General features: G+C 49.0%; 1 protein-coding gene across 1 annotated transcript in view; it reads right to left on the reverse strand.

Moving 5' to 3' along the window:
• The window catches only part of GTF3C1 (general transcription factor IIIC subunit 1), a 69,878-nt gene that overhangs the window by 11,900 nt on the left and 34,300 nt on the right, over positions 1-23,678 (reverse strand). The window contains exons 7-21 of the mRNA XM_017848648.1: positions 21,603-21,755; positions 18,998-19,113; positions 17,298-17,607; positions 16,354-16,571; positions 13,275-13,411; positions 11,636-11,789; positions 9,031-9,134; positions 8,046-8,230; positions 6,156-6,437; positions 5,709-5,854; positions 4,469-4,566; positions 3,883-3,979; positions 3,604-3,781; positions 944-1,085; positions 389-524 (exon numbers count right to left, since the gene is read on the reverse strand). Coding sequence (XP_017704137.1) covers positions 389-524; positions 944-1,085; positions 3,604-3,781; positions 3,883-3,979; positions 4,469-4,566; positions 5,709-5,854; positions 6,156-6,437; positions 8,046-8,230; positions 9,031-9,134; positions 11,636-11,789; positions 13,275-13,411; positions 16,354-16,571; positions 17,298-17,607; positions 18,998-19,113; positions 21,603-21,755 — 2,456 coding nt within the window. The remainder of the gene's footprint in view (positions 1-388; positions 525-943; positions 1,086-3,603; positions 3,782-3,882; positions 3,980-4,468; positions 4,567-5,708; positions 5,855-6,155; positions 6,438-8,045; positions 8,231-9,030; positions 9,135-11,635; positions 11,790-13,274; positions 13,412-16,353; positions 16,572-17,297; positions 17,608-18,997; positions 19,114-21,602; positions 21,756-23,678) is intronic.

A 23,678-nucleotide genomic window follows, 5' to 3' on the forward strand; every position in this document is an offset into this window, starting at 1 on the left:
AGCACCGGGATGAAGCATGAGCTTCCACGAATCCCCAGCCGACCAGAGTAACAAATGCACCAAGGTCTCTTAGGAAGCTAAGGGCCGCTGTGCACCGACAGCCAGGGGCTGGAGTCTCCTGCCACCCACTTTACCATTGCTCATGTACTCCCTCCCGGAGGACCTGTGTCACCCAGATCTTCTGATCCTTCTTTAAAAAGGAATACCTGTCCACGTCACAGAGTAAGTTAGAATCCACTGGGAAAAAAACAGGCCAGGCACACATTTGAGGGGCCTGATGCACCTTCAATACAGAAGCCAGTATTTGTGTCTCTGGTCGGGCAGGGAGGGACAGGAGGGTGAGCAGCGAGGACCCCTGAGATTGTGGTCCAGTGTGACACATGCCCACCTTTTTGGCCTGGTTGATGATGTAGCTGGTCCAGATCCAGTTGCGCTTAAGGTGTCCATAGAAGCTGGAATCAAGCCCTGCGGCACCCAGCCCATCTCCGGGGATCAAGCCTTCATCCACCACCTCACGACTTCCACTAAAAGACAGGAAATCAACAGAAAAGAACGCTTCTTGGTCATCACTGAAAAAGAGAGCCCATGGCTTGGGGTGAGGGACATTATTTATAACCAACTTTCACCTTTCCAGAAAAACACCCCATAGGTAGCAATGAAGATTTTGGGGCCCTAAGTGTTGACTGTTTTCACTTTTGCAAGATAAGTCAAAATCCAGATTTTTATATAAAATTCCTAAAATAAATTTTGATAACTGATTACATTTTTAAAAACAAGATGTGGGCTAAATAAAGTATGTCTGGAGCCAGCCATCTGCAGCCTCTGCACCAGAGACACAGGCCATCTGGCCTGATATCCTAAGCCAGACAAGGGCGGTCAGGCATCTGAAACGAGCACCACCGCAGCCCAGTCCCGACTGGCCGCGCTTGGGACGGACACGCACGTGGTGTACTCCAGCATGGCACACTTGCGCTCCAGGTTGTGCTTGTCCATGGCGCTCTCCTGCTCCTTCTGCAGGCTGCCCTCCTCGTCGCTGCCCTGGTCTGTGCTGCTGTTCTTCCTGACGCGCGGGCAGCGTACCACGCCTGAAAAACCAAACATCAGGGTGACTGATCACGCCTTCCTGCTGCAGCTCTGGTGGCTACTGCCTGTGGCTGAGTGGGGAAGAAGAGTGGATTCCCCGCCTGTGAAAAGGCTCCCTGGCCACTGGGAGGTCTGAGACTGGTAAGACCTCTTCATACACAATATCCATACAAGAAAGTCAGAGGGAACAGAGGAAGAGAGTTGGAGTACTGGTGGGTGACCTGAGGAAAGGGTTTATGCCAGACTGAACTCACTAAAGACAGAAGGCAGGCAAGGCAGTAGAGAGAGCCCAGCAGGCTCAGGGAGTCCAGTGCAAGGGAAACCCAGGCCTTCCTGTCTCTCAGAAAGCCCCGGAAGCTGCTGGTGCCAGGGTGGCAGAAACGACCACCCTTGCTGGTGGAGGCAGGGATGGGGAGGGGCCTGCATAGATAGATTGCTGAGATGTATTGCATGAAGCAGGCCTGGGCCCCACCTGGCTCCAGGAGCAGCCAGATGTCTCCTAAGTGCTCAAGAGGTTTGCTAATGGAGTTGAGAAGTGATATCCAGTTATTCTATAATACAGAAAATTGCATTTCTTGCAAAGAAATACAAGATACCACTGAAAGCACTACTTGATAGGTGAGGGAAGGTTTGTAGACGCTAAAGACTCTCTCCTAGCACGCTCGGCTGCAGGGAGCTCAAGCCCCACACCCTGCAGCTGGAACTTTACATGAGACGCCTTGCCCAACTTCACCTTGGTCCATATGGTGGTGGCAGTGGAGTTCTCAGCTTAGAAATTAACTATGATTCAGGGAGGTTACTAGTAGCTTGCCCAAGGTCACCCGTTTGAATGGACCCTTGAAACTAACAGTATTTAAGGCAAAGCTTCTCATATAAATAACAGCAGCACAGGTGCTTGTAAAAAATGCAGACTCTCTGGGTAGGGCCCAGTAATCAGCATTTAATATGTTCCTTAGGTGATTCTTACGCAGGCTAATGTTCATGCAGCACCTACTCTAAAAGATGATTGCATCTCATTATATGATGCTTTTCCCCTCGTCCTTGGGGCAGAACCTCTTCAAATGTTTATTGAATGAAGGGATAATCAATGCCTGATTAATGGGCTCAATAAGCCTCTGCCATTTCTGCTCATGAACGCCTAAAGGGATAGAAATTCATCAATTGTCAGGCCTGAAAAACTCTGGTGCAAATTCATGCTGGTTCACAAATTTTTATCTACCTATAAAATGCAGGGGAATTAGGGCATTATTAAAATCTAAATTGGCAAAAGCCTAGCTCACTGCTGAATGCTGAGGATTCTATGAAACACAATGTTCTAAAATATGTCTGGACCCATGAAAGTTTCTAAATACCAGTGCTATTACTCTTGGCATTAAGTAATTCTGCCAAGTAAAATGTGTGACTCCCACTTTGCAAAAATCAAAATGTGATACTGGATCTTCCAGCTTCAAGAAGGGAGGAGCGGAATGGAACTCCTCTTGGACGTGCAAGCTGAACGTGGTTTCCTTTCCCTCCTGGTAGAGGTGGCAGGAAAAGGCCAGGTGAAGAGAGGCCTGGAGGAAAAGCACTGCAGGGGAGGCTCTCTTGCTTTCTGCAGACTCTCCATGCATTTGATCCACATTTGCAGGACGCCAACTGTGCACCCGGCCTTTGCGACACATTGTGGGGATGGAAGCCAACTATTCTAAGCAAAAGGAACTCACAGGATGAAATGGAATGATGCTAATAAAGGTGTGGACAGGCTTTCTCTGAGAGATGATGCCTGAAGTAGGAGTGGGCATCTGAGAAGCGAGTGAGGGAGGGAGGGCCCTTCTAGGGAGGGAGAGGGGTGTGGGCAGAGGCTCCCAAAAAAGCCCAGCTCAGCAAAGTCACCAGCACATCGCGTCAGTTCCCTCCAAAACACCTCTAGGCCTGCCCTGTCCTCCCCACTGTCACCAGTGGATGCCACTCTCCTCTCAACCACATGGCCTCCTCTCTTTCTCCAACATACCACTCAGGGCCTCAGCTTGTGGCCCTGCCCCTGCCTGGGATGCCCTCCCCAGCTCTAGCCCTGGCTCTGCCTCATCCTATAGGATTCAGCTCCAATGTCTCCTCCACAGCAAGGCTGCTCCTAAGCCCTGGAATAAACACCTCTGCAACCAACACCCGGGCCCTCATCGCACTCCTGTGAGCTGTCTCCTCTTCACACTAGATTGCAAGTCTCACGGAGGCAGGGCGGGGTGTGTCCTCACTGCAGCATGGTCAGGCATAGGAAGTGACACACAGCAGGTGTTTAATAAATACCTACTCAACGAACAAATGACTGGGCTCAACTGCGTGGGGGAACCGGGAGCACCCCACCCATTCAAGGCCCACCACTCTCCTTTCTGAGGGAGCCCCAGAGGTGCTCTGGGCCTCTGGGGAACACTCGCAACACACCACTGGTTGAGGCGACTCCTAGGCTTTTCTAGCCCTAAATCCCAGTTAGCACACAGAAAGGAGCAAAAGCAGCCAGGTCCAGCCAAAACAGCCGACACCCACCTAGTGGGGTGTTGAGGCAGACGCACTGCAGGTCAAACCAGTAGTTTTCCACATCCTGCATTGAGTTCAGGACATAGAGGCGCCTCTCGAAGGGCCGGCTGCTGCGCGCCAGGTTGTAATGTGGGTCGCAGATGGTGGTGTCAACAATGACTGCATTCTTCTTCAAGAAGACAAAGACCTAACGGGAGACACCAGACAGGGAGAACCCACATTGGGTTTGGCTGCTTGGAGACTGTTAAACAATCAGAATCTCCTTCGTTTCGACTTGAGAGACATTACCTGATCTTTATCCTGAAACTTTTCCGTGGGACCAAACTGTAGTAGCCCCATGTAGCACAGCCTCTGAAGGTTCTCCACCACCGAAAAAATGTAACGCCTAGAAAACAGAGGGGGCGGGAGGTTCCCATCACAGCACACTTGCAGCCAGCCACAGATGTCTGCATGTGGGGTGGGGGGTGCGATTTCCTTCTTCTCTTTTCCACCTGGTGGTCACTGGAGGACTAGCCTCAAGCTGACACTGTACTGAGGCCCAGAACTACCCAACCTAACACCCAACCAGGGCCACAGAGATCAACCAGGCACTGGGGATTTGATTTGGAAAGTAAAAGTAATGAAAGGGGGAAAAAAAAACATTCCCGTACTTGCAGACATTAACAGCAGATTTTACTTTAAAAGAACCTTCAAATCAAGTAATAAAATGTACCAGTCCATACTTCCATTAATATTAATAACTTAATAAAATCTTGAGTTTTGCAAGCTGGAAGTTAGAAACCTTTTCCTCTTCCTGGTGAATGATGGCTCAGAGCCCTGACTTAAGGGTTTGTTTAGACCTGCGGCCACTCTGGATCAGGTTCAACGGCCTCACCTCTTGTACAGAAGCTGCTGCCGGATGGGCCTGGGGAGAAAGCGGATCAGCGTGTGCTTCTTCAGCGGGTGGTTCAGAAAGTCTTCCAGGTTGTCCACCTGAAGAGGTGATGTGCAGGTTCAGCTCGCCCTGGCCCTCAAGAATCTTGAAAAAGTGTTCGCCACTATTTTCTGAACATAGTCTCCCTGAACCTGCCCACTAGGCTCTCCTTCCTGCCTCACCAAGTGCCCCTGCATCTCTGCCTTTGGCCTCGCTGCCCCTCCCCTCCAGCCCAACTACGACACTGCAGGGAGCAACAAACAGGTGCCCTCCTACCCTGCTGGTGGGCATAGAAATTGCTAAACCTTTCCGGGGGCAACACAAGAATATATACATTTATATTAAACAAGAAAAGGTGAGATGGAGAACACGCGTTCCTTTTGAAGCCAGTGATTCTGCTCCTATCCTTACCCGAAGGAAATAATGCTGGAGCCGCCAATCTATGTCTACCAAAAGGTATTCATCAACATGTCATAATAAATACCTACTCAACGGTGGCAAGAAAGTGGAATTTAAATGTCCAAAAATAGAAAATATTATAGTTAAATAAATTAGACAGATAAGAATACCATGAATCTACTTAATATCAAGTCTAAAAAAGTTAATGATACAAAAAATATGAAACATTCTTTAGTCAAAAGCACAGACAATAAGAGTGAATATAGTTTCAATTCAGTTATTTTTTAAAGGGAGATCACACACATACCCGTGTACACACAAGTATGTATGGCATAGCAATGAAAAACTCCAAAAAGCTTACCAAGAAGATAATTACTTAGTAGTAATTATATCTCTGAGTGATACAGTTACGGGTAATTTCTATTTTATCTTTCTCTATTTACCAAATTTCTAAAAACAACATGTTTTATTGTTGTAATATAATTGTCTATCTTTCTGTCTACCTACCTACCTACCAACAGATCCATTTAGAAGAACGAGTCTTTGAAGTATTTACCCCGATCAACCACCCACCCATCCACCCAATCATCTTTCTAATCTAATCTAGTCTAATCTATCTCAAACAAATCCTTAAAGTATTTTCTCTTGACTGAGCATCCATCTATCCATCCATCTACCCACCCATCCATCCATCCATCTGGGCAACCCCGGGTCTTCAAGTATCCTCCCTTGCCCAGGTGAGTGTAGGCCTCCCAGCCCAGGGCTGAGGGACCAGTCCTGTGATGGCTCCTGTCACCAATACCTTGTAGCTGACTTGCACAATCTGGATGAAGATGGAGAGGGGAAGGCAGAGGAGGATGTCGCTGACGAGAGCCCAGCCAAAGCCAAACTCCCTGTGGACTGGGAGCGGGGGGATGTAGCGCATCCACGAGGCATCGTCCACATACACTAGGAAAAAACTCACAGTTACCCCCGGCAGCCAGGATCTCAGTCACCATGGTGACACATAGTGACATCATCTCCCAGGAGGTCTTGGTGTCCTTACCCCCAACTCAAGGAAAACTCTACTTGTCAGGCAGGAAGGAAGATGAGGAAGAAAGCCTGCAGGTTCAGGAAGTGTGGATTATGTTTCCATTTGGATCAGAGGCTGTAGCCAGTTTATACAAGGATAAGGAACCATCATGTTTCTCCCTGGATCCTACTACTGGGCCTGCCTGCCCCAGGTGCAGGAGTGGCAGGGGCCTCTCACCTGTCTCCGTGGCGAGCTCCACTTCAGTCTCCCAGGTAACACCGTCTTGGCTGTCTTTAGATGGGGCTTCAGAGCAGGCCTCCCAGGCATTTCCAGAGGAGGACGGCCGGATGCCTGCCCTGCCCGACTCCTGCTTTATTGTTCTCCGTTCACTGATGAAGCTTGGCTTCTCCACAGTATTGCTGCCAGGGTGCCCGTAGATGAGGTACCACAGAAACATGTGGACCACCCGCAGGCGAGGCATTTTGGGCAGAAACCCTAGAGAACGCCCCAGTCCAGGAACTAAAGCAAGAAAGAGAGAGGGCGGTGCTTGAAAAATCCCATATTGAACTCAGTTTAATTCATTAAAAAACGAACGAGTGCCATTATGTGCCAGGGGCCAGAAAGATGGCAAATATTCTTACTGTCTTAGAGCTTACTTTCTAATGGGCAAGGACTGATAATAAAATATAAGATCTAAAATAGCCCATCAGATGAAAACAGCTGGTGCAGAAAATAAAGCACGGATGGGAGGAGGGCTGCAATTCTACAAAAGGAGAGGCCTCACCGGGGAGCCTTAGAGTGAACTCCAGTTGGTGAAGGAGCTGCCGGCAGTGCAGACCCCTTGGGGCGTGCCTACAGGGCAAATGCCAAATATTCCATAATCTCAGTTTTTGTTGTTGTTGCTTTTTTTTTTTTTTTTTTTTGAGACAGAGTCTCGCTCTGTTGCCCAGGCTGGAGTGCAGTGGCGTGATCTCAGCTCACTGCAACCTCCACCTCCCCGGTTCAAGTAATTCTGCCTCAGCCTCCCAAGTGGCTGGGATTGCAGACACTACACCAAGCTAATTTTTGTATTTTTAGTAGAGACAGGGTTTCACCATGATGGCCAGGATGGTCTCAATCTCCTGACCTCATGATTCACCCACCTTGGCCTCCCAAAGTGCTGGGGTCACAGGCATGAGCCACCGCGCCCAGCCATCTCAGTTATTTTAAAGGGGCTTATTTCTTTGTTGATACAAATGTACTGTTGCTTGGTTTTCCCCAGTGAGAGATGACGACCGCGAGAGGAGGTAAGCACAGCAAGAGGGTACAGGACAGGCAGTCAGAAAAGGCCCACCCGAGGAACACCCATGCTGCCCCTGGTCCATTCGAGTGCAAATGCTGTCTAGCTGTACACACTCATGCTGCTGTTCCTCCTTCACCTGTGTCTTCTAACAGGGAAACCTTGAGAGTAAAGGCCACGCTGTGGGGCTGCAGCCCTGGGAAACAGAAGTCACACACACAATCTCTTCCACTTGGAATCCCTGGGTCTGCTGTGTCTCGGACCCGATGCTGCCTGACAGACGGTAGGGCCCCGATGAGTCAAATTTTCCCTCCTTCCTGAACCAGCATATGTGCCGTGGCCTGGAGAGGAGTTGAGCATCCTGCTTATAATGCCATGGCCACCTGCCTTGCTCAGCACAAGCTCAGAAATGAGGGAGGAGGGAATCCATCGGCGCTCCAACTCTGAGGAAATTATAGGAGCACTCAGACTCATCAATGACTGTGCTACTGGGGGATTTGTAGAGTCAGGACAGGGAGAAATTTTCTGTAGTCTGTAGAATGTTCCAGCTCAAGGACATTCAGCAGAAGACATTAATCTTTCCTCATACTGACATCTAGCAGGATTTCATCTGAGTCTATCCAAGGCCTTGTAAGGTATGGCAGGCAGAATTGTCCCCATTTTGCAGATAGGCAAACAGATGCTGGAAGAAGTTATGCGGCCAGAGTAACAGGATCCAGCCCACAGCTCAGATGCGATTCTTCTGACTGTGGCTCAGAGCTCGAATGGAGACGACCAAGTGCCTCAAACATCGTCATACAAACAACAAATCAAATGTAACTAAACACAGACAAGAAGCTGCTGCTTACCTACGATGGGGTGATAATTTCTAAGCTGGGTTATGCCCATTTTCTTATCACTTTTTTTCATCCGTCCACTTTCTGATCTAGAGGAAGCACTCAGCTGAGAGTCCCCTGATCCACTTGGGCCCTCTTTTCCTTGACTGTCTTCTTCTGCCTCCCCTTGGGGCACTGGAGGCTGGGAAGTTTTAACCCTGCAGTTCAAATAAACATGCAATAATGTACCGAGAAAATCAAGGGCTAAGAGAAAGGACAGAGTCTGTCCACGTGAATCAGATACAGTCTCTTGGCCTGGGGATTTCAAATTCTGCTCCCTGTAGGGGCCACGGAGATGATGCAAACAAAATGTCAAGTCATTGAAACTTTTGGGAGTGATGAGGATTGTGGGGCCCTGGAGAGGGCACCCCCACTTATGGGTGCTGCCTTGTGAGACAGGGAATTCAATATGCTAGATCTCTGACACGTGCATCAATGCTACAAGTCAGGAATTATATGAGAAATTAACCAGCAACTGATTCAAAGTATGTGTGGCCAATACTTAGCAGATCCCACAAACCAGCATGTGCAAGCCAGATCAGCCCTCTGCCTGCCTGTGAGAGTTTCTAGCTGAGACACAGCTAAGAACTTTCTCCCTCCCCTGAGTTTTCTCTCAGCTCATTACATGGTTTATGAACCAAATAGAGAAGATCTGAGAAAGGCAACCAGAATCACTGAGAGCCATTATGAGAGTGAGTGTCAGACTTCAGAGGCCTATGATGGGGAGTGCTCTGTCCACACTCTATCAGACAGAATAAAGACCATTAGGACTTTCCCCGCCCCCTACAGAATCCTGAAATTGGTCCTTATTTAGACTAGGATATCAGGGACCATGAACTCCAAACCAACAAATCCACTGATCCATGAAGGTATAAAGAAAGGACTCTTGTGGATTGCTGCAGCTGACACACAGGCCTGGCAGCCTTGCTATGGGTTCTTCCCAGGCGCCTCCACTTGCCTGTTGGCTGTGCTTGAATTGGAGATCCGGAAGCGGACCTGCTCGATGGCACTTCTCACCAGAGGGTCGTTCTGGTCCATGGACGGGTGCACCACCAGATCCACCTGGAGAGAGAGGTTGGAGCATCCCACAGGTCAGAGAAGAGCTGAGGAAGACTTGGCTCCACAAGTCGATTCCTGGTGGAACCTCAGTCACACCTGTTTTCATTAACATTTCCAAAACACAATTGGGAGATCGAAACAAAATGTGTTGCTGAACAATATGCTGGTGCAGCTACTGGCAGCCAAACCCCTCAAGTGACCAAGCAATCAGGCTCTGCCATGGGTGCTGGGGCTGCTCAGCCCTACTGAGGAATCTGGCCAGGACACAGAGCCGTCCGCCTGCAAATCCCTCACTGGGCTGTCACAGCCCACTGGTTTCTGTTGCTACCTGGCGGGCTGCTCTGTGCCCCCTTTCCACTATCTGAGAATTTCCCAGTTGTTCGTGAGTCCTGAGGGCTTCCATCTGGAAAAGGTAAGCGGCTTTCATTAATCTACCCTTGCAGAGAGTGTCATCATGGGACTCCTGCCAGGCACACGTCCAAACAAACCAGCAGAGAATTAGAGCTGCTTTTGTTGTTTTACCTTTTCCAAGCTACTGAAGCTGAACAGTTAAGGTGGTTATCATTTCATGAGAGATACACAGGATGAAAAACAGACTGTGTGGAAGGAAAGTAACTTGAACGCTCAGCAGGGAGAGGGGGAATGGGGCACGGTGTGTGTGAGTGCACCAGTCATGCTGTGGCAGGTGAGGATGGCCAGGACCCCGGGGAGTCATGCTTCTTGCCCGTCTCTGCTGAGGCAGGGGACAGCAAGGTCAGGCTATCTGAGCATCCACTCTGGCCAGCAGCTTCATGCTGAACATGGGCTCAGATAGATGTGGAAACGGGGCAGGCAGCAATGTCTAGACGAGGGCTCCCGAACGCCACTCTTGGCTCATTTTCTCCTGATCCTCATTTGTGAAATAAGGACCACCCCGCCCCCATCCCCAACCACCAGTTTTGTGGTTTTGTGAAGCTCAAATGAGATGCAGTGAGGCAACATTTCAGAGAATTCAAAGGCAAGGGAGAAATATACAGCATTCACATTGCCCCACTTTCCACAGCCAAATGGCCCAGCAAACTTCCCAGAGGCCCCACGGACGGGGCAGAACACAGGAGCAAAGGTGAAAGACTGACACAGGCACACCAGCTCCCGTACACATGGCCCCAGCAGATCAAAGGCTGCCAGCAGCACATGCTCTGGGTGCCAGAGAAAGTCCTGCCTGGAAACCTACGCTGGTACTAGAGTCACATGCACATGACGGAAGCCCTTTCCAGCCAGAAAAACCAGCTACTATAGTGGGACCTTGTGGCAAGAGGCCTGGGCACTTTCATTTTTGAGGTTATGTGGCCCCCCATGCTTACCCACTGCCCCCGTCCCTCGCCCACTCCCTCCAGCACTGCCTGGAGACATAGCTGATGCCTATGCCTGCCTGCCTCTCCCTAACCCTAGGCTGCAGGGTGGGAGGGTGGGGGGATTCCTGTCTTCAGCGACTCCACTCTTTGAAGATGAACAGAAATCAAAGACACTGCTGCCACTGGGCTACAGTTTTTTCGGCCTTCACTGAGAGAGGGCAGCACAGGAGCCCACTGCCACTGCTCAGGGCACAAGTGGCAGGCTGGTGGGGAAGCAGGCAGCAGGGGCCGGGGACATTATTGTTCTATTTTAAAAAGACTTACAGTAGATATAAAAACTGATAAGAGCTGTCAACGTGGGAAGGATATACACTGTTGTTTCTTAAGTCATTTTTCGTACTGCTCTGCAGTTGTCAAATTTCTCAAAAAATAAAAGTAGAAAAGCAAAAATGACCTTGCTAGCTTATTAAGAAAACAAAATATCAAAGCAGAGCTTTCTTAAGGCAGAGATTTAAAATGCAGTCAGAAGAAAAGGTCAGGAAATTACGAGCGACTGCCCCCACACAACCATTCCCTTTGGCCCTGGTACCTGGCTGTACAAATTACCCTGACCGTGAAAAACGTGTGCCTTAGAATGTCTGTGAAGCTGCTGAGCTACAGTTGCTATGGGAATGCATGCCCCCAAACTTTAAATTTCACAGAAATAGATATGTCGAGGTGGAAGAGATGTACTGCTCCCATCGGATGACCCGGGGGCGCATCCTCACTGACTCGATGCCATTGCTTCCTCTGGGATATTTCCTCAGCTCTCCGAGGAAAGCATTCTTGCTGCTTAGTCTAAATTTCCCACCTTCTAAATGTTATTTCATTTGTCCCACAATGACTGAACTTCAACATGCCTCTGCCTGTCTTCTGCTTCTTCAAGGATGGCTGCGGGGCTGGATGCCTGCACAGCTGCTGCCTGGAGTTGACATGCTTTACAATCCTAGCAAACTTTTGCTCTTTTCTGTTTCCAGCTAACCTGTATTCCCCAAATCAGGAGGTGTAATGGGAAATTCCCAGTCACTGGTAATAAAGCAACTACCAGGATACAGCAAAGATAAGAGAAGCTAGACAAAAACTTCCAACAGCACGAGGCTGGCTCTGGACATCAGGGGAGGCCTTGGTTACCTTCTTCTTGATGCCATCTTGAATGACGGTGGTCCGATACAATCGCAAGAGACCTTCCTCAGACAGGTTCCGCACCAAGCGAACAATGGACTTCTTGCAGCACTTGGTGGACACACCTTCCTGCTTCTCCTGATCCATGATCATCTTCTGAATCCTGGGAATCACAAAATAAGCAGATAACACTCCCAATCTCAACGTGGAAGGCCTTCCTCAACCCAGGCAACAGAGACATGCCTCATGGTACCCAACAGAAACAGGGAAGGAACAAAGAGGGTTTCCCCACTCTGGAAAGACTGACTTCTTGAGACGTTAATGATTGTTTCCCTCTGTGGCAAACGTATCAGATAAGGACGAGCCACCAAAGACAGCAGCTCCACAGTTTAGTCTTTCACCAGCAACTCGAGACTACGATTTGAGATCATGATGGCAGGGAAACTGTGCACCATGATAGAAACCTGTCTTCACCAAGTCGAATGCTAATTTAACATCCAGATAAGGGCTGCTCCGGTTTATCACTAGCACCTAAGATCTGAAGTGCGTTTTGACTTTTCTCTGGGTTCATCTTCCTCTAGGTCTTACTGAATCACGATGGTGATCTTTCTAGATCACTGATCATAGAATGCAGGGCCAGCGGGCGTGGTGGCTCACGCCTGTAATACCAGCACTTTGGGAGGCCCAGACGGGCGGATCACTTGAGGTCAGGAGTTCGAGACCAGCCTGGCCAACATGGTGAAACCCCGTCTCTACTAAAAATACAAAAATTAGCCAGGTGGGTGCCTGTAATCCCAGCTACTCAGGAGACTGAGGCAGGAGAATCGCTTGAATCCAGGATGCAGAGGTTGCAGTGAGCCGAGATTGCATCATGCACTCCAGCCTGGGCGTCAGAGCAAGACACCATCTCAAAAAAAAAAAAAAAAAAAAAGAAAAGAAAAAGAATAAAAAATAGAATGCAGGGCCAGAAGGGACATCAGGAACACCTAGCTAAACCTCTCATGACTCAGAGGAGGAGAACAAGGTGACAGTGTGTACAGATGGTCCCTACCCCCTCCCATTCAACCCTCGGAGTATGAGGAAGAAGCCATGTCCTTGATGGAAGGTAAGGCTCCTCCTTCTCACCAAGTGGCTCTCACATTGGGTGCCTCAGAAGCCCTGAAGATGCCACCCAGGAGGTGGTGGTGACAGGAGGTTACAAGAACCATATCAGAGTTCAGAGCCTCTACTCCATCCCAAACACAGAAGTTCTACTTGTGTCTCTTTTCTTCTCTAGAAGATTCTATTTGCACAAAATGCACCATGGAGAACTTAAAGTCTGGAAGTAATGCTACTACCCGCTTAAGTGTCTCCATAGCCCTTCTGGGAGCAACCATCTTCCAGGTAAGGAAAAGACAAATGCACTTTCCCTGTGACTTCTGCTTCCTGCTCAGTCATTCTCTCTCTGACTAGTGTGCTGATATTCCTCAGTATCTGCTCCTTTTGAATAAGAGTAAACTCTAAATCCTTCCTACTGCAAAGGAACGAGACGAGAATCTACACAGTGGGACACAGATTTGAAGGCCGCTCAGTGGTGTCCGTGGCTTGTGATGACCAACTGGTAGGAGGATTACTGTTAGTGCAAGAAGACAGACAGACAGCTCCTTACGTGAATAAACTCTCGATTAAGCGAAGATTGGTGACAGCTTCTATGATCAGATTCCTGCGTTTCAGCAGTCGGTAAGTTTCATGTGGTTTGTCTTGGCCTGAGCTGTGCCTCCCAGTCTTCAGGGAACTGCTACTCTCCTAGAACAGAGACCAAAAGCACAAGATGTAATGGGCTCGGCAAGGTTTGGGGGCCACACGCCACTCTTGTGGGTGCACTGGCCCTCTTCAAGGACTTCTACTCCTATCTTTCAAGAAGGGAAGCCGAGAAGCCTGTTCTCCTACATAGGATCCCACTACTCTACCATCTTAATGCTTTGAAAATCAAAGACATCGGCCAGCAGAGGACCCCGGGCCAGTTTATGAAGATTAGCTGGTTTCAGGACAGAAATCAGAGGCATCTACTCCAGCAGCTCCTGAAAAGGTGGAAAGTGTTCCCTCAATTCCCCTTTGGTTCTCCCACAGTGGAATGGAAGAAACTGACATACTGACAATTACACGCTAGGTATTGTTGGGCTTTTTTCATCAAAAACTCTTAACACTTTTATCATCATACTTCCCATTGTACAGAAGAGGAAACCAGGGCTGTGTGGCTAACTTTCCAGGGTTTCATGGGGAGTGAACGTGCCAGGATGGGGCCTCTGACTCCAGATGGAAGAAGCCAGGGCAGTCTCTGGGCAAAAAGTGACATGAGGCAGAAGACAGCTTGAGTTCAGAACAGGTTTCCTCGAGGAAAATTAGGATGAGTGGATCTGTGCTTCCTCTTCTACCCCCACTAAATCATCTACTTATCTTGTAATATCTTTCTCTCTTAATGAATTTAAGATGAACTGTTTCACCCAACATTGGATCAAAATGCGAAAGCCCAAATGTGAACCCTATATGGAAAAGAAATCCTAACTCTAATACACATCTTGTGAATCACTGGACCCAAGTCAGCGCCTTATGGTAGCCCCAGGGCATGTTCTGCTTGTCACCTCCCAGCTTGGAGTAGCAATTTCAGGAAATGAGAAAATGCCCAAGGAGGTCACTCAGTGATGGCGTCTGAACAGCCAGGCCCCAGCCCACTTCCCTGTACACTGTGGTAGCTCTAGGCAAGACACAGTTCTTTGTTGAAGGGGAAAGAATCAAAGATTCAAGAAGGGTCACAAGAGGGGCAGAAAGTCTTTTGTTCACCCTTGTGTTTCAGGGTGAAAAGTGTGGGGGAAAATCACGTGAGTAAATCTAGACACTTTCCATGGGGCTGCTGGACAGCAAAGGGAACGTGCTCTGCCAAGAGCCTCCAGGCAAGCAGAAAGGGTGCCATTCTTTTCAGCAAGGATGTGGGGAGGACCACGGTGCTGTCATTACTCTGGGAATGGACTTCCATCAGTGAGAGGGAGAGCTGAGCTAGGAAACAAGTTAGAGATTTTAAGACCTGGTTGGAGTGCACAGAGGTGCAAAGGGGATGGCAGGGGGAGAAAGGCAGGCGGGACTCTAAGGGACCTGCTGGGTTCCACTGCTGGCAGGCCCAGCCTCCCTGGTTAGAAAGAATGCCAATCCTGACTCCATAGAGAGTTGTGGCATCCAATGAACAGAAAAGGCCTGAAAGGGTCTAGAAAAAAAATCAACCCCACGCCCCATCACCTCTGCCATAGAAATACTTCCAAAGCACAGGCCATCATTCCAAAAAGGGAGAAATGGCATAGGGTAGGGACTGCGCAGGCAAGTTACTCTATCCCTTGGGGCCTCGCTTTCCTCTCACAGACCAAAGCTGACATTGCCCTTACAGGGCTGAATGAAACAGCAGTGGCCAGGCGCAGTGGCTCACACCTGGAATCCCAGCACTTTGGGAGGCTGAGTTGGGAGGATCACTTGAGCCCAGGAGTTTGAGACCAGCCTGGGCAACATGATGAAACCTCATCTCTACAAAAAAATACAAAAACTAGCCAGGTGCAGTGGCACGTGCTTGCAGAAGAGGAAATCTGCAGTCCCAGCTACTTAGGAGGCTGAAGCAGGAAGATCACTTGAGCTCAGGAGGCGGAGGTTGCTGTGAGCCGAGCTCGTACCACTGCACTCCATCCTGGGCACCACAGCAAGACTCTGTCTCAAAAAAATTAATTAGTTAAAAAGCATACATAAACAAACAGCAGCAACACCATCAAAAGCCACCCCAGATCATGCATTTACTGCTCTGTGCTAGGTGCCTCGTTCTCTACTCTGTGTTTCCAAAATACAGGGGGTGGCACTGACAGTGTCTGAGGTACTGTTATGTGTCCAGTATTGACATGGCATTAGGTGAACTCAATCACATAATGGGAAAGGCATTCCTTATCAACTGTCTTTTAATCCTTCCAATTATATTGATGAAAGTACTGGTTTGACTTCACTGTGTCTTTAACTCCTTGATGTATAACAGTAACTGGCTGGAATGTACTAATACAGTTTTGACTTTATTGTATCTATTCTATGATTACTTTCTTTTTTATGACAAATGATATGGGCCATTTATCTAAAGCAGAGTTTCTCCACGTTGCCAGTGCTGACATTTGGGCCGGGAAATTCTCTGCTGTGAAGCTCTGTCCTGTGTATTGTAGGATGTTTAACAGCATTCTAACCTCTCCCTATTGGATGCCAGTAGCAGCCTCTCCCTAAGTGTGGCACTGAGAACTGTCTCCAGATATTGCCAAATGTCCCCTGGGGTAAATGCCAATCCTGACTCCATAGAGAGTTATGGCATCCAATGAACAGAAAAGGGGTAAAACTGGGTAAGAACCATTGATCTAAATTAGGCATATAGGTTTCCCTCTAAAATAAATCTAACTGAAAAGAATAAGTTGTTGGAAATCAATAAGCCACTGGGTGGATAACCATGCAGACAATCTCTGCATAGGGCCCAGGCTGCAGGAGGGTGGTGTGTAAATGAGCACCGCGCTACTGCCCAAGAAGCACAGGCAGGCCTCGGCGGGAAGCACAGGCAGGCCTCGGCACGCAGCACTCTTGCTGTGGATGATTCCACTGTGATCGTGTGATTCCTAAGCACAGAAACCATGAGGCCACAGGCTCCTTCTCGGAGACAACTCCCTCCCTCTGCATGCACTGACCTTTGGGTTTTCCACCCGGACCTCCTCGATCACAGCTATGTCACCACTGTTACTGTCCGCACAGTGGGAGACAAAGGACACGTTGGGTTCTGAGACGCTGCTGGTATCCAAGAGGTTGTCCCTGCTGGCAAGGCTCTGGCAGGCTCTCTCTTCAGTGGCTCCTGGGAAGGAGGGTGGCTGCTTTTTCATTGGGTGTAGGTTTACAACTTTCCACCCACCTGTGGTGGAGGAAAGAGGTAGAACAAATCAAGGGGGAGGCCAGGAGGGCATTCCTGCTTGGCAGTCAGACCAGACGACATGGGCCAGAGGATTCTGCTGAGAGTCAGTTGAAAGGTGAGGGAAGTAGACCAGCAGTAGCTTGGGCCCCTCCTTCTGGCCTCTCATCTACAGCAGGGTTTCTCTACCTGGCCAGTGCTGACGTCTGGGTCGGTTAATTCTCTGTGTCAGGGGCTGTCCTGTGTATTGCAGGATGTTAAACAGCATCCTGGCCTCTACCTATGAAATGCCAGTAGGAGTCCCTCCTAAGCTGGACATTTAACAATGTCCCCAGGGGGCTCAGGGCTGGGTACCAGATTTGCAAACGGGTCATCAGCACCACTCTCTATGCACTTAAAAAAAGTTTTCTATAACTAAACTAAAAACTTGGAGGAGTCTTAGACTGTTGAAGGGGAGGGGGCAGAGGAAGCTTATGAAATTCCATCCTTTAATAGTAAAAACAAGCAAACAAAACATGGGCCATGAAGAAGTGATTTGCAAGCAGCCAGGAGATACCACAGGACCCTCTCCTCCAAACCCATAATGATGTGGTACAAGTGACAGCATCGGGCCTCTCATTAGACAGTTCCAAGGGCAACCGCAGGCGTTTGCTGAACTGAAGGGGTGTTTCTTGCAGGTGCCCAGCAGGGCAATGCACGCAGCCCCCGCCCGCCCCACGCACTCCCTACCCTTGGTTGGGGTGGAGTGATGAGGCTGGGTCTTAGGCCGGAGGTTCGCAGAGGCTCTTGTGTCCTTCTGGGACCCTCTGCGTCTCCGCTTGCTGCTGCTCCTCTCCTCCTCACTGTCCGACTCAGAGAGGAAGGTGTCCTCGCCTTCAGGCAGAAGCGACTCCTCCTGCATAGATGCCAGGCTCACGGTGGTTAAGAGCTCACTGCGGGCCTTCTCTCTTTGGTACTGCCGGCTTAGGTCGCTCTCCTCTGCAAACACGCAGGAAATGTACTTGGTGGTTCGCTGCCGACCTTCATCTTCCATGAATCCCTAGAAGGAATAAGATATGTTTATCCCACTGCAAAGAGGGCATCATACCCACAGGGGTTCAGGTGGTCTGTGGTGTCTATTTCCTTATTGGCTTTCTTCTGTGTCTCCTGTCTTACTGCCTGGGCCCTGGGTTGGGCAACACTGATGCTTCCTCCAGGCTCTTCCTCTCTGTAATCCCCCAGGTCTTGCTTCCACAGGGATCCTTTTCTGAAGTACAACCCTGAATGTGTGTTTGCTCTATGAGGCTATGAGCTTCTCAGGGGCAGGGCCCTGACTTAACCTTCCATATAGCCCCAGTGCCTGGGACAGGACGTGGCCCAAACAAAACGGTCAGTAAGCAGCAAGCATTTGTGATGCACACTGAAGTTAGACTGGAGAATGTGAGCTCCACTTAGCCACTGCCATGAGGATTGGTGGACTGGGCATCAGTGATCCACACCCATTTTAACTTCCAGAACAGGGCAAGGGGCTCTTCCCAGGGCCTTTGACAGGAAAAGAGTAACATCTAGGTACCACCACATGCCAGGATGGGGCTAAGTGTGCTGCAGTCATTCACCCAACTATAATACTGCCTTCCAGCCAGATGACCAGATCGTGAGCAAGACGAGAGTGGCATGTCAGGGGCTGAGACCACAGGTCTGAATTACAAAAGAAGAGTGCCAGACAGGCATAGATGGCCAATTGGATGTCCCCAGGCACCAGGCAAGTAACATGCATAAGAAGGAGGGCCAGGTGGGGATGGTGGAACCCTGGAGAGCACTGCTTTGTCTGAAGCAGGTGGACAGAGTGGCCAGCCCCAGCTGACTATCCCCACATGGGAGTAGGCTCCTGGGGTGGCCACATCACCTTTTGACTTTTTTTTCTTTTTGAGATGGAGTTTTACTCTTGTTGCCCAGGATGGAGTGCAATGGTGCCAACTTGGCTCACTGCAACCTCTGCCTCCTGGGTTCAAGTGATTCTCCTGCCTCAGCCTCCCGAGTAGCTGGGATTACAGGCATGCCCCACCACGCCTGGCTAATTTTTTGTACTTTTAGTAGAGACAGGGTTTCACCATGTTGGCCAGGCTGGTCTCGAACTCCGGACCTCAGGTGATCCACCCGCCTCTGCCTCCCAAAGTGTTGGGATTACAGGTGTGGGCCACCATGCCCGGCTACTTTCTGACTTTTCAAAGCTGACAAGTCATTCAATTCTTAAAAAGTGAAGACAAACAGGAACCACAGTGAGGGAGAGACATAACATGGCTATGGACTGCACTCAGCCTCGGGGAGGCCAACTGCCTCCTTGACACACATGTCATGCCATCGAATCTTCTGACTGAGATGCTCCTTAGCGAATATACCGCACGCACCTCCAAAGACAAGGAGTGTTGAGGGAAGGCTCATGATGTTACCTTGACAACTTTGAATCTTTGAAGGAGTCGGCACAGCATTCTTGCTTCTAGTTTTCCCACATTCATAGCCACTCGGATTTCAGCTTGGGAAATTCCTTTCGTGCCTCTGCGCTCAACTATGAGAAACAATACACATGAAACCAAATGGCTGCAAAGGAGCTGTTCTGCATAAGTCAGTTTCCAGCCCACTTTTTCAGCAGACATTTCAATGCTGTGAAATTAACAGACAGAACAAAACATACGCCATTTCTCTCCCTTATCCTCCCAAGCATGCTTCCCTCCCAAGCCTCTGAGTAATATACTATGCTAGGCTAGTAATGCTAACAACTAATGTTCGAAAGTTTACTATCTCACAACACCACTTTAAAACACTAAATGCCAGGTGATCAACAGCTGAAATACGAAAATGCAGGAACCCAATAGGCTTTACCCAATGGCAGGAAAGTAGCCCTTTCGCATGAATGAACTGTTTCAGATCAATGAAACTGACCTCTTTAAGAAGCATCAAAATAATTTTTAATTCAGAACTTTTTTTAATGTGTATTCTTCATTTCCCAGTATTTCTTGATAGACACAGAGGTACTGTGGACCCTGACTATTGCACTGTCCCGTAAGAGTCGTGCAGGCGGGGACTTTGAAAGGAAATGGTATTCCTCAGCTCTGGAGTAAATGACTTGCAGACCACTGGGCCCCACTGTTGCTGTGTGTAGCTTGTCCACTCCTGGGCTGTCATAAGCTGGTGTATGTCAGGATTGTGAGTATATCTGCTGCTCAGAGGCCCTTTAAATGCATCCTACTAAGCTGGAACTAAGAACTCCAGGAAGGAGCCGGCTTAGGAACTGGGAGGTAAGCAGGGAGTCCCAGCAGTAAAGCACATGAGCCGCAAGGCAGACTTGGTGGCAAAGTTCTTTGACTTTTCAGAAGTATCTTCCTTTTGGCCGGGTGCAGTGGCTCACGCCTCTAATTCCAGCACTTTGGGAGGCCAAGGCGGGCGGATCATGAGATCAGGAGATCAAGATCATCTGGCTAACACGGTGAAACCCCGTCTCTACTAAAAATACAAAAAAATTAGCTGGGCGTGGTGGCGGGTGCCTGTAGTCCCAGCTACTTGGGAGGATGAGGCAGGAGAATGGCGTGAACCCAGGAGGTGGAGCTTGCAGTGAGCCAAGATCGCGCCACTGCACTCCAGCATGGGCGACAGAGTGAGACTCCGTCTCAAAAAAAAAAAAAAATAGCCGGGTATGGTGGCACATGCCTGTGATCCCAGCTACTTGGGAAGCTGAGGCAGGAGAATCACTTGAACTTGGGAGGCAGAGGTTGCAGTGAACTGAGATGGCGCCATTGCACTCCAGCCTGGACAATAAGAGTGAAACTCCATCTCAAAAAAAAAACAAAAAACAAAAAAAAGAAAGAAAGAAAGAGAAAAAAGAAAGAGTTAAGGGCAGCGTTTCCCCAGCTGTGCTGTGAGGAACCCATTCTGAGAGATGTGAAGGGAGCTGCCAAACAGCCCTCCAAAAAGGCTGGGCCGACCCCAGAGCTCAGTCAGATCCCCTGTAGCCGCTTCACCTTCTGCTCTGTCCTCCCGGCAGGGACCTGAGGCCACACCACCTATGACACTAGGTCACTGCTGTCCTATACAGAAGTTAGGGGACCTGGGGGAAGGGTTAGGAATTAGAGAGAATGTTTTCTTTGCCCATTTATCATAGATTCCTGGCCTGTGGTAACACCAGACCAATCTTAGAAAACAACAGATAGCTCTTGAACCTCTGAATAATAATAGTAATAGCTTTCTTTTTTCAGTGCTTTCTATGCACCAGACCCTATAGCAGCTCTTTTATTTTGATGTCATTTATCCTCATAATGTGCTAGTGCTGATGCTCTCGATATGTGATGGTTAACCTTAGGTGTCAATGGGACTGGATTAAGGGATACCCAGATCACTGGTCAGGTTTTATCTCTGGGTGTGCCTGTGACGGTGTTTCTGAAGGAGACTGGTGTGTAACTCAGTGGACTACGTAGGACAGATCTGCCCTCCATGTGGGCTGGCACCATCCCATCAGCCAGGGGCCCAGACAGAACAAGAAGCCAGAGGAAGGCGAACTTGCCCTCTCTTCTGGAGCTGCAGCCCCCTCTGCTGCTGCTCTCGGCCATCAGAACTCCGGGCTCTCCATCCTTAGGTAACTGGGACATGCTCCCACGAGCTTCCCTAGTTCTGATGCTTCCCTGGGCCTCCAGCTCACAGACAAGCTAGTGGGACTTCTCAGCATTCATAACTGCATGAGCCAATTACCTTAATAAGCTCCCTCTCATACATCTACGTATATTTTTCCTACTGATTCTGTGTCTCTGGAGAATTTTAAAATGCCTGCTTTTACAGATGAGGAAACTGGGGCTCAGAGACCTCATTAAAGTCATAGGGCTAAGTGGCAGAGCAAGGATTCAAACTCCAATCTGACCTCAAAGCCTGAACCCTTCTGGGGAACCAAGGCGCTTCCCATTGCATTACATTCTCTATAGCAGAGTCCTCTCTCCACATGTGGGCAAAGCACTTCTTGACTCAGATTCTTGGGAACCACATCCAAGCTGGTGTGGGAACAAGACTTACTGAGGTCGTAGGTCTGCGTGAGCATATCCCGCTCGAACACGATGTCCACGGGAGGCACTGTCTTGGAGATGACCTCCTCGTCCTCGTCATCGTCATGGTCATTCCGTTTAAATTCCTTCAGCAGCTTGAGGCACCGAACCATGACATCAGTCCCTGGCAACACAAGCACGGGTTTTCCAGCAATGAGTGAAAGCAGCGCTGCGTGGGGGAGGTGAGGGGTTCTGAAATATCACAGCACATGTCGGCAGAGACAGAGATCCCCACAAAGGTCACACACATCACCACGTCCGGAGGTTTAAAAATGGCTCATCCTGGACCATAAGACCTGACATTGTATTCCATAAAGCTGCTTTTTGTTTTTAGAAGAATGAGGGAAGAAAGCAACGCAAATGGAAGGAATAACGAGGTGCTATTAGTTCTGTTAAATCAAGTCGCCCTCTCCTGCTAGAGACCAGCTCCATGACAACAGGAGACGTGCCTATCTCTTCCCAGCACCCAGGACACGGCCCACACTCAGCAGGCACGCAAGCGGTATTTACCAAAAGGATAAAAAACATCTTTTTCCTTTTAAGCTAATACTCACTGCCAATAAGGTGTGGCAGCAGTGTAAACGAGCTGTATAACCCTTCTAGAGCACTTCAAGGGGATTTTACAACGAATTCCAAGTGTAAACATTTATTCCAAGAAAACAGCTCAAAAGGAGGACAAGGCTATCAGTACTAATAGGTTCACTATAGTACCCTTCATAGCATCAGAGAGATCTTATGAGTACTACAAAAAAACCAGCAATGGGGGTGGAGGGTGGCATACCTACCAGCCACCTCACTTTCTGTGGACTAGTGTCTGCCTTCAAATCATCGCACTGCACCTATACTGCAACCTACAAAAGTAAAACATGGGGAAAAAATAACACACTTGTGCCTACGGCTATAACAAGAGAAAGATAAGTGTACATGTAGGTAAGAACTAGAAAAGGTACAAGGAAAAATGGGGACTTCTTGATACTTGACATGTGCTAACTCATTCGGTCCCAACAACCCTCAGATGAAGACGCTAGGGAACAGAGGGGTTGAATAACTTGTCCAAGCTCCCAACAGCCTGTAAGTGACGGGAAAAGTGACTCAGTCAGGGTCACCGGTCTCCAACATGAACACCAAGATATCCTGTGATACACGATAACCCGGAGTGGGAAAACTGCCCTGCAAAGATGTTCACGTCTTCATCCCCGGAACCTGTGAACATGTTGCCTTCCATGGCCAAAGGGACTCTGCAGAAGTGATTAAATTAAGGTGTTGTGGATTTTTGGGGGTCATTGTTGTCAGGGTGAAGTTAAGCATTTTGAGATAAGATTATCCTGGATTATCTGGGAGGGCCCAATGTAATACCACAGAGTCCTTAGGCTGGGCATGGTGGCTCACATCTGTAATCTCAGCACTTTGGGAGGCCAAAGCAGGGAGGACTTTGGGGGGCCAAAGCAGGGAGGATCGCTTGAGCCCAGGAGTTCGACACCAGCCTTGGCAACATAGCAAGACACAACTCTACAAAAAAATTTTTTAAATCGGCCAGGTGTGGTAACATGTGCCTGTAGTCCCAGCTACTCAGGAGGCTGAAGTGAGAGGACTGCTTGAGCCTGGGAGGTCGAGGTTGCAGTGAGCCTGGCTCACACCACAGCACTCCAGCCCAGGTGACAGAGACCCTGTCTCAAAACAAAACACTAAACAACAACAATAAGTCGTTAAAAGAGAGAGGCAGTAGGATCAGAGTGAGAGACTGGAAGATGCTACACTGCTGGGTTTCAAAACAGAGAAAGGGACCACAACCCGGGGAATGCAGGTACCTCCCAGAAACTAAAAAAGGCCAGGGAATGAATTCTCTTCTAAAGCCTCCAGAAGGAACACTGCCCTGCAAACATCTTGATTTTACCCCAGTGAAAGCCATTTCAGATAGTAATCTATCTGTGTGGTTTGAAGTCACTAGGTTGGTGTAATTTGTTACAGTAGTCATAAGAATAATAGGGACAGCTTCTCCACCAGCTTTCATCAGCACGTGGATGCACAGAATCCTGGGTGCTACAGC

This window comes from Rhinopithecus bieti, unplaced genomic scaffold (genome assembly GCF_001698545.2).
Source record: "Rhinopithecus bieti isolate Rb0 unplaced genomic scaffold, ASM169854v2 scaffold_31940, whole genome shotgun sequence".
NCBI classification, from domain to species: Eukaryota; Metazoa; Chordata; class Mammalia; order Primates; family Cercopithecidae; genus Rhinopithecus; species Rhinopithecus bieti.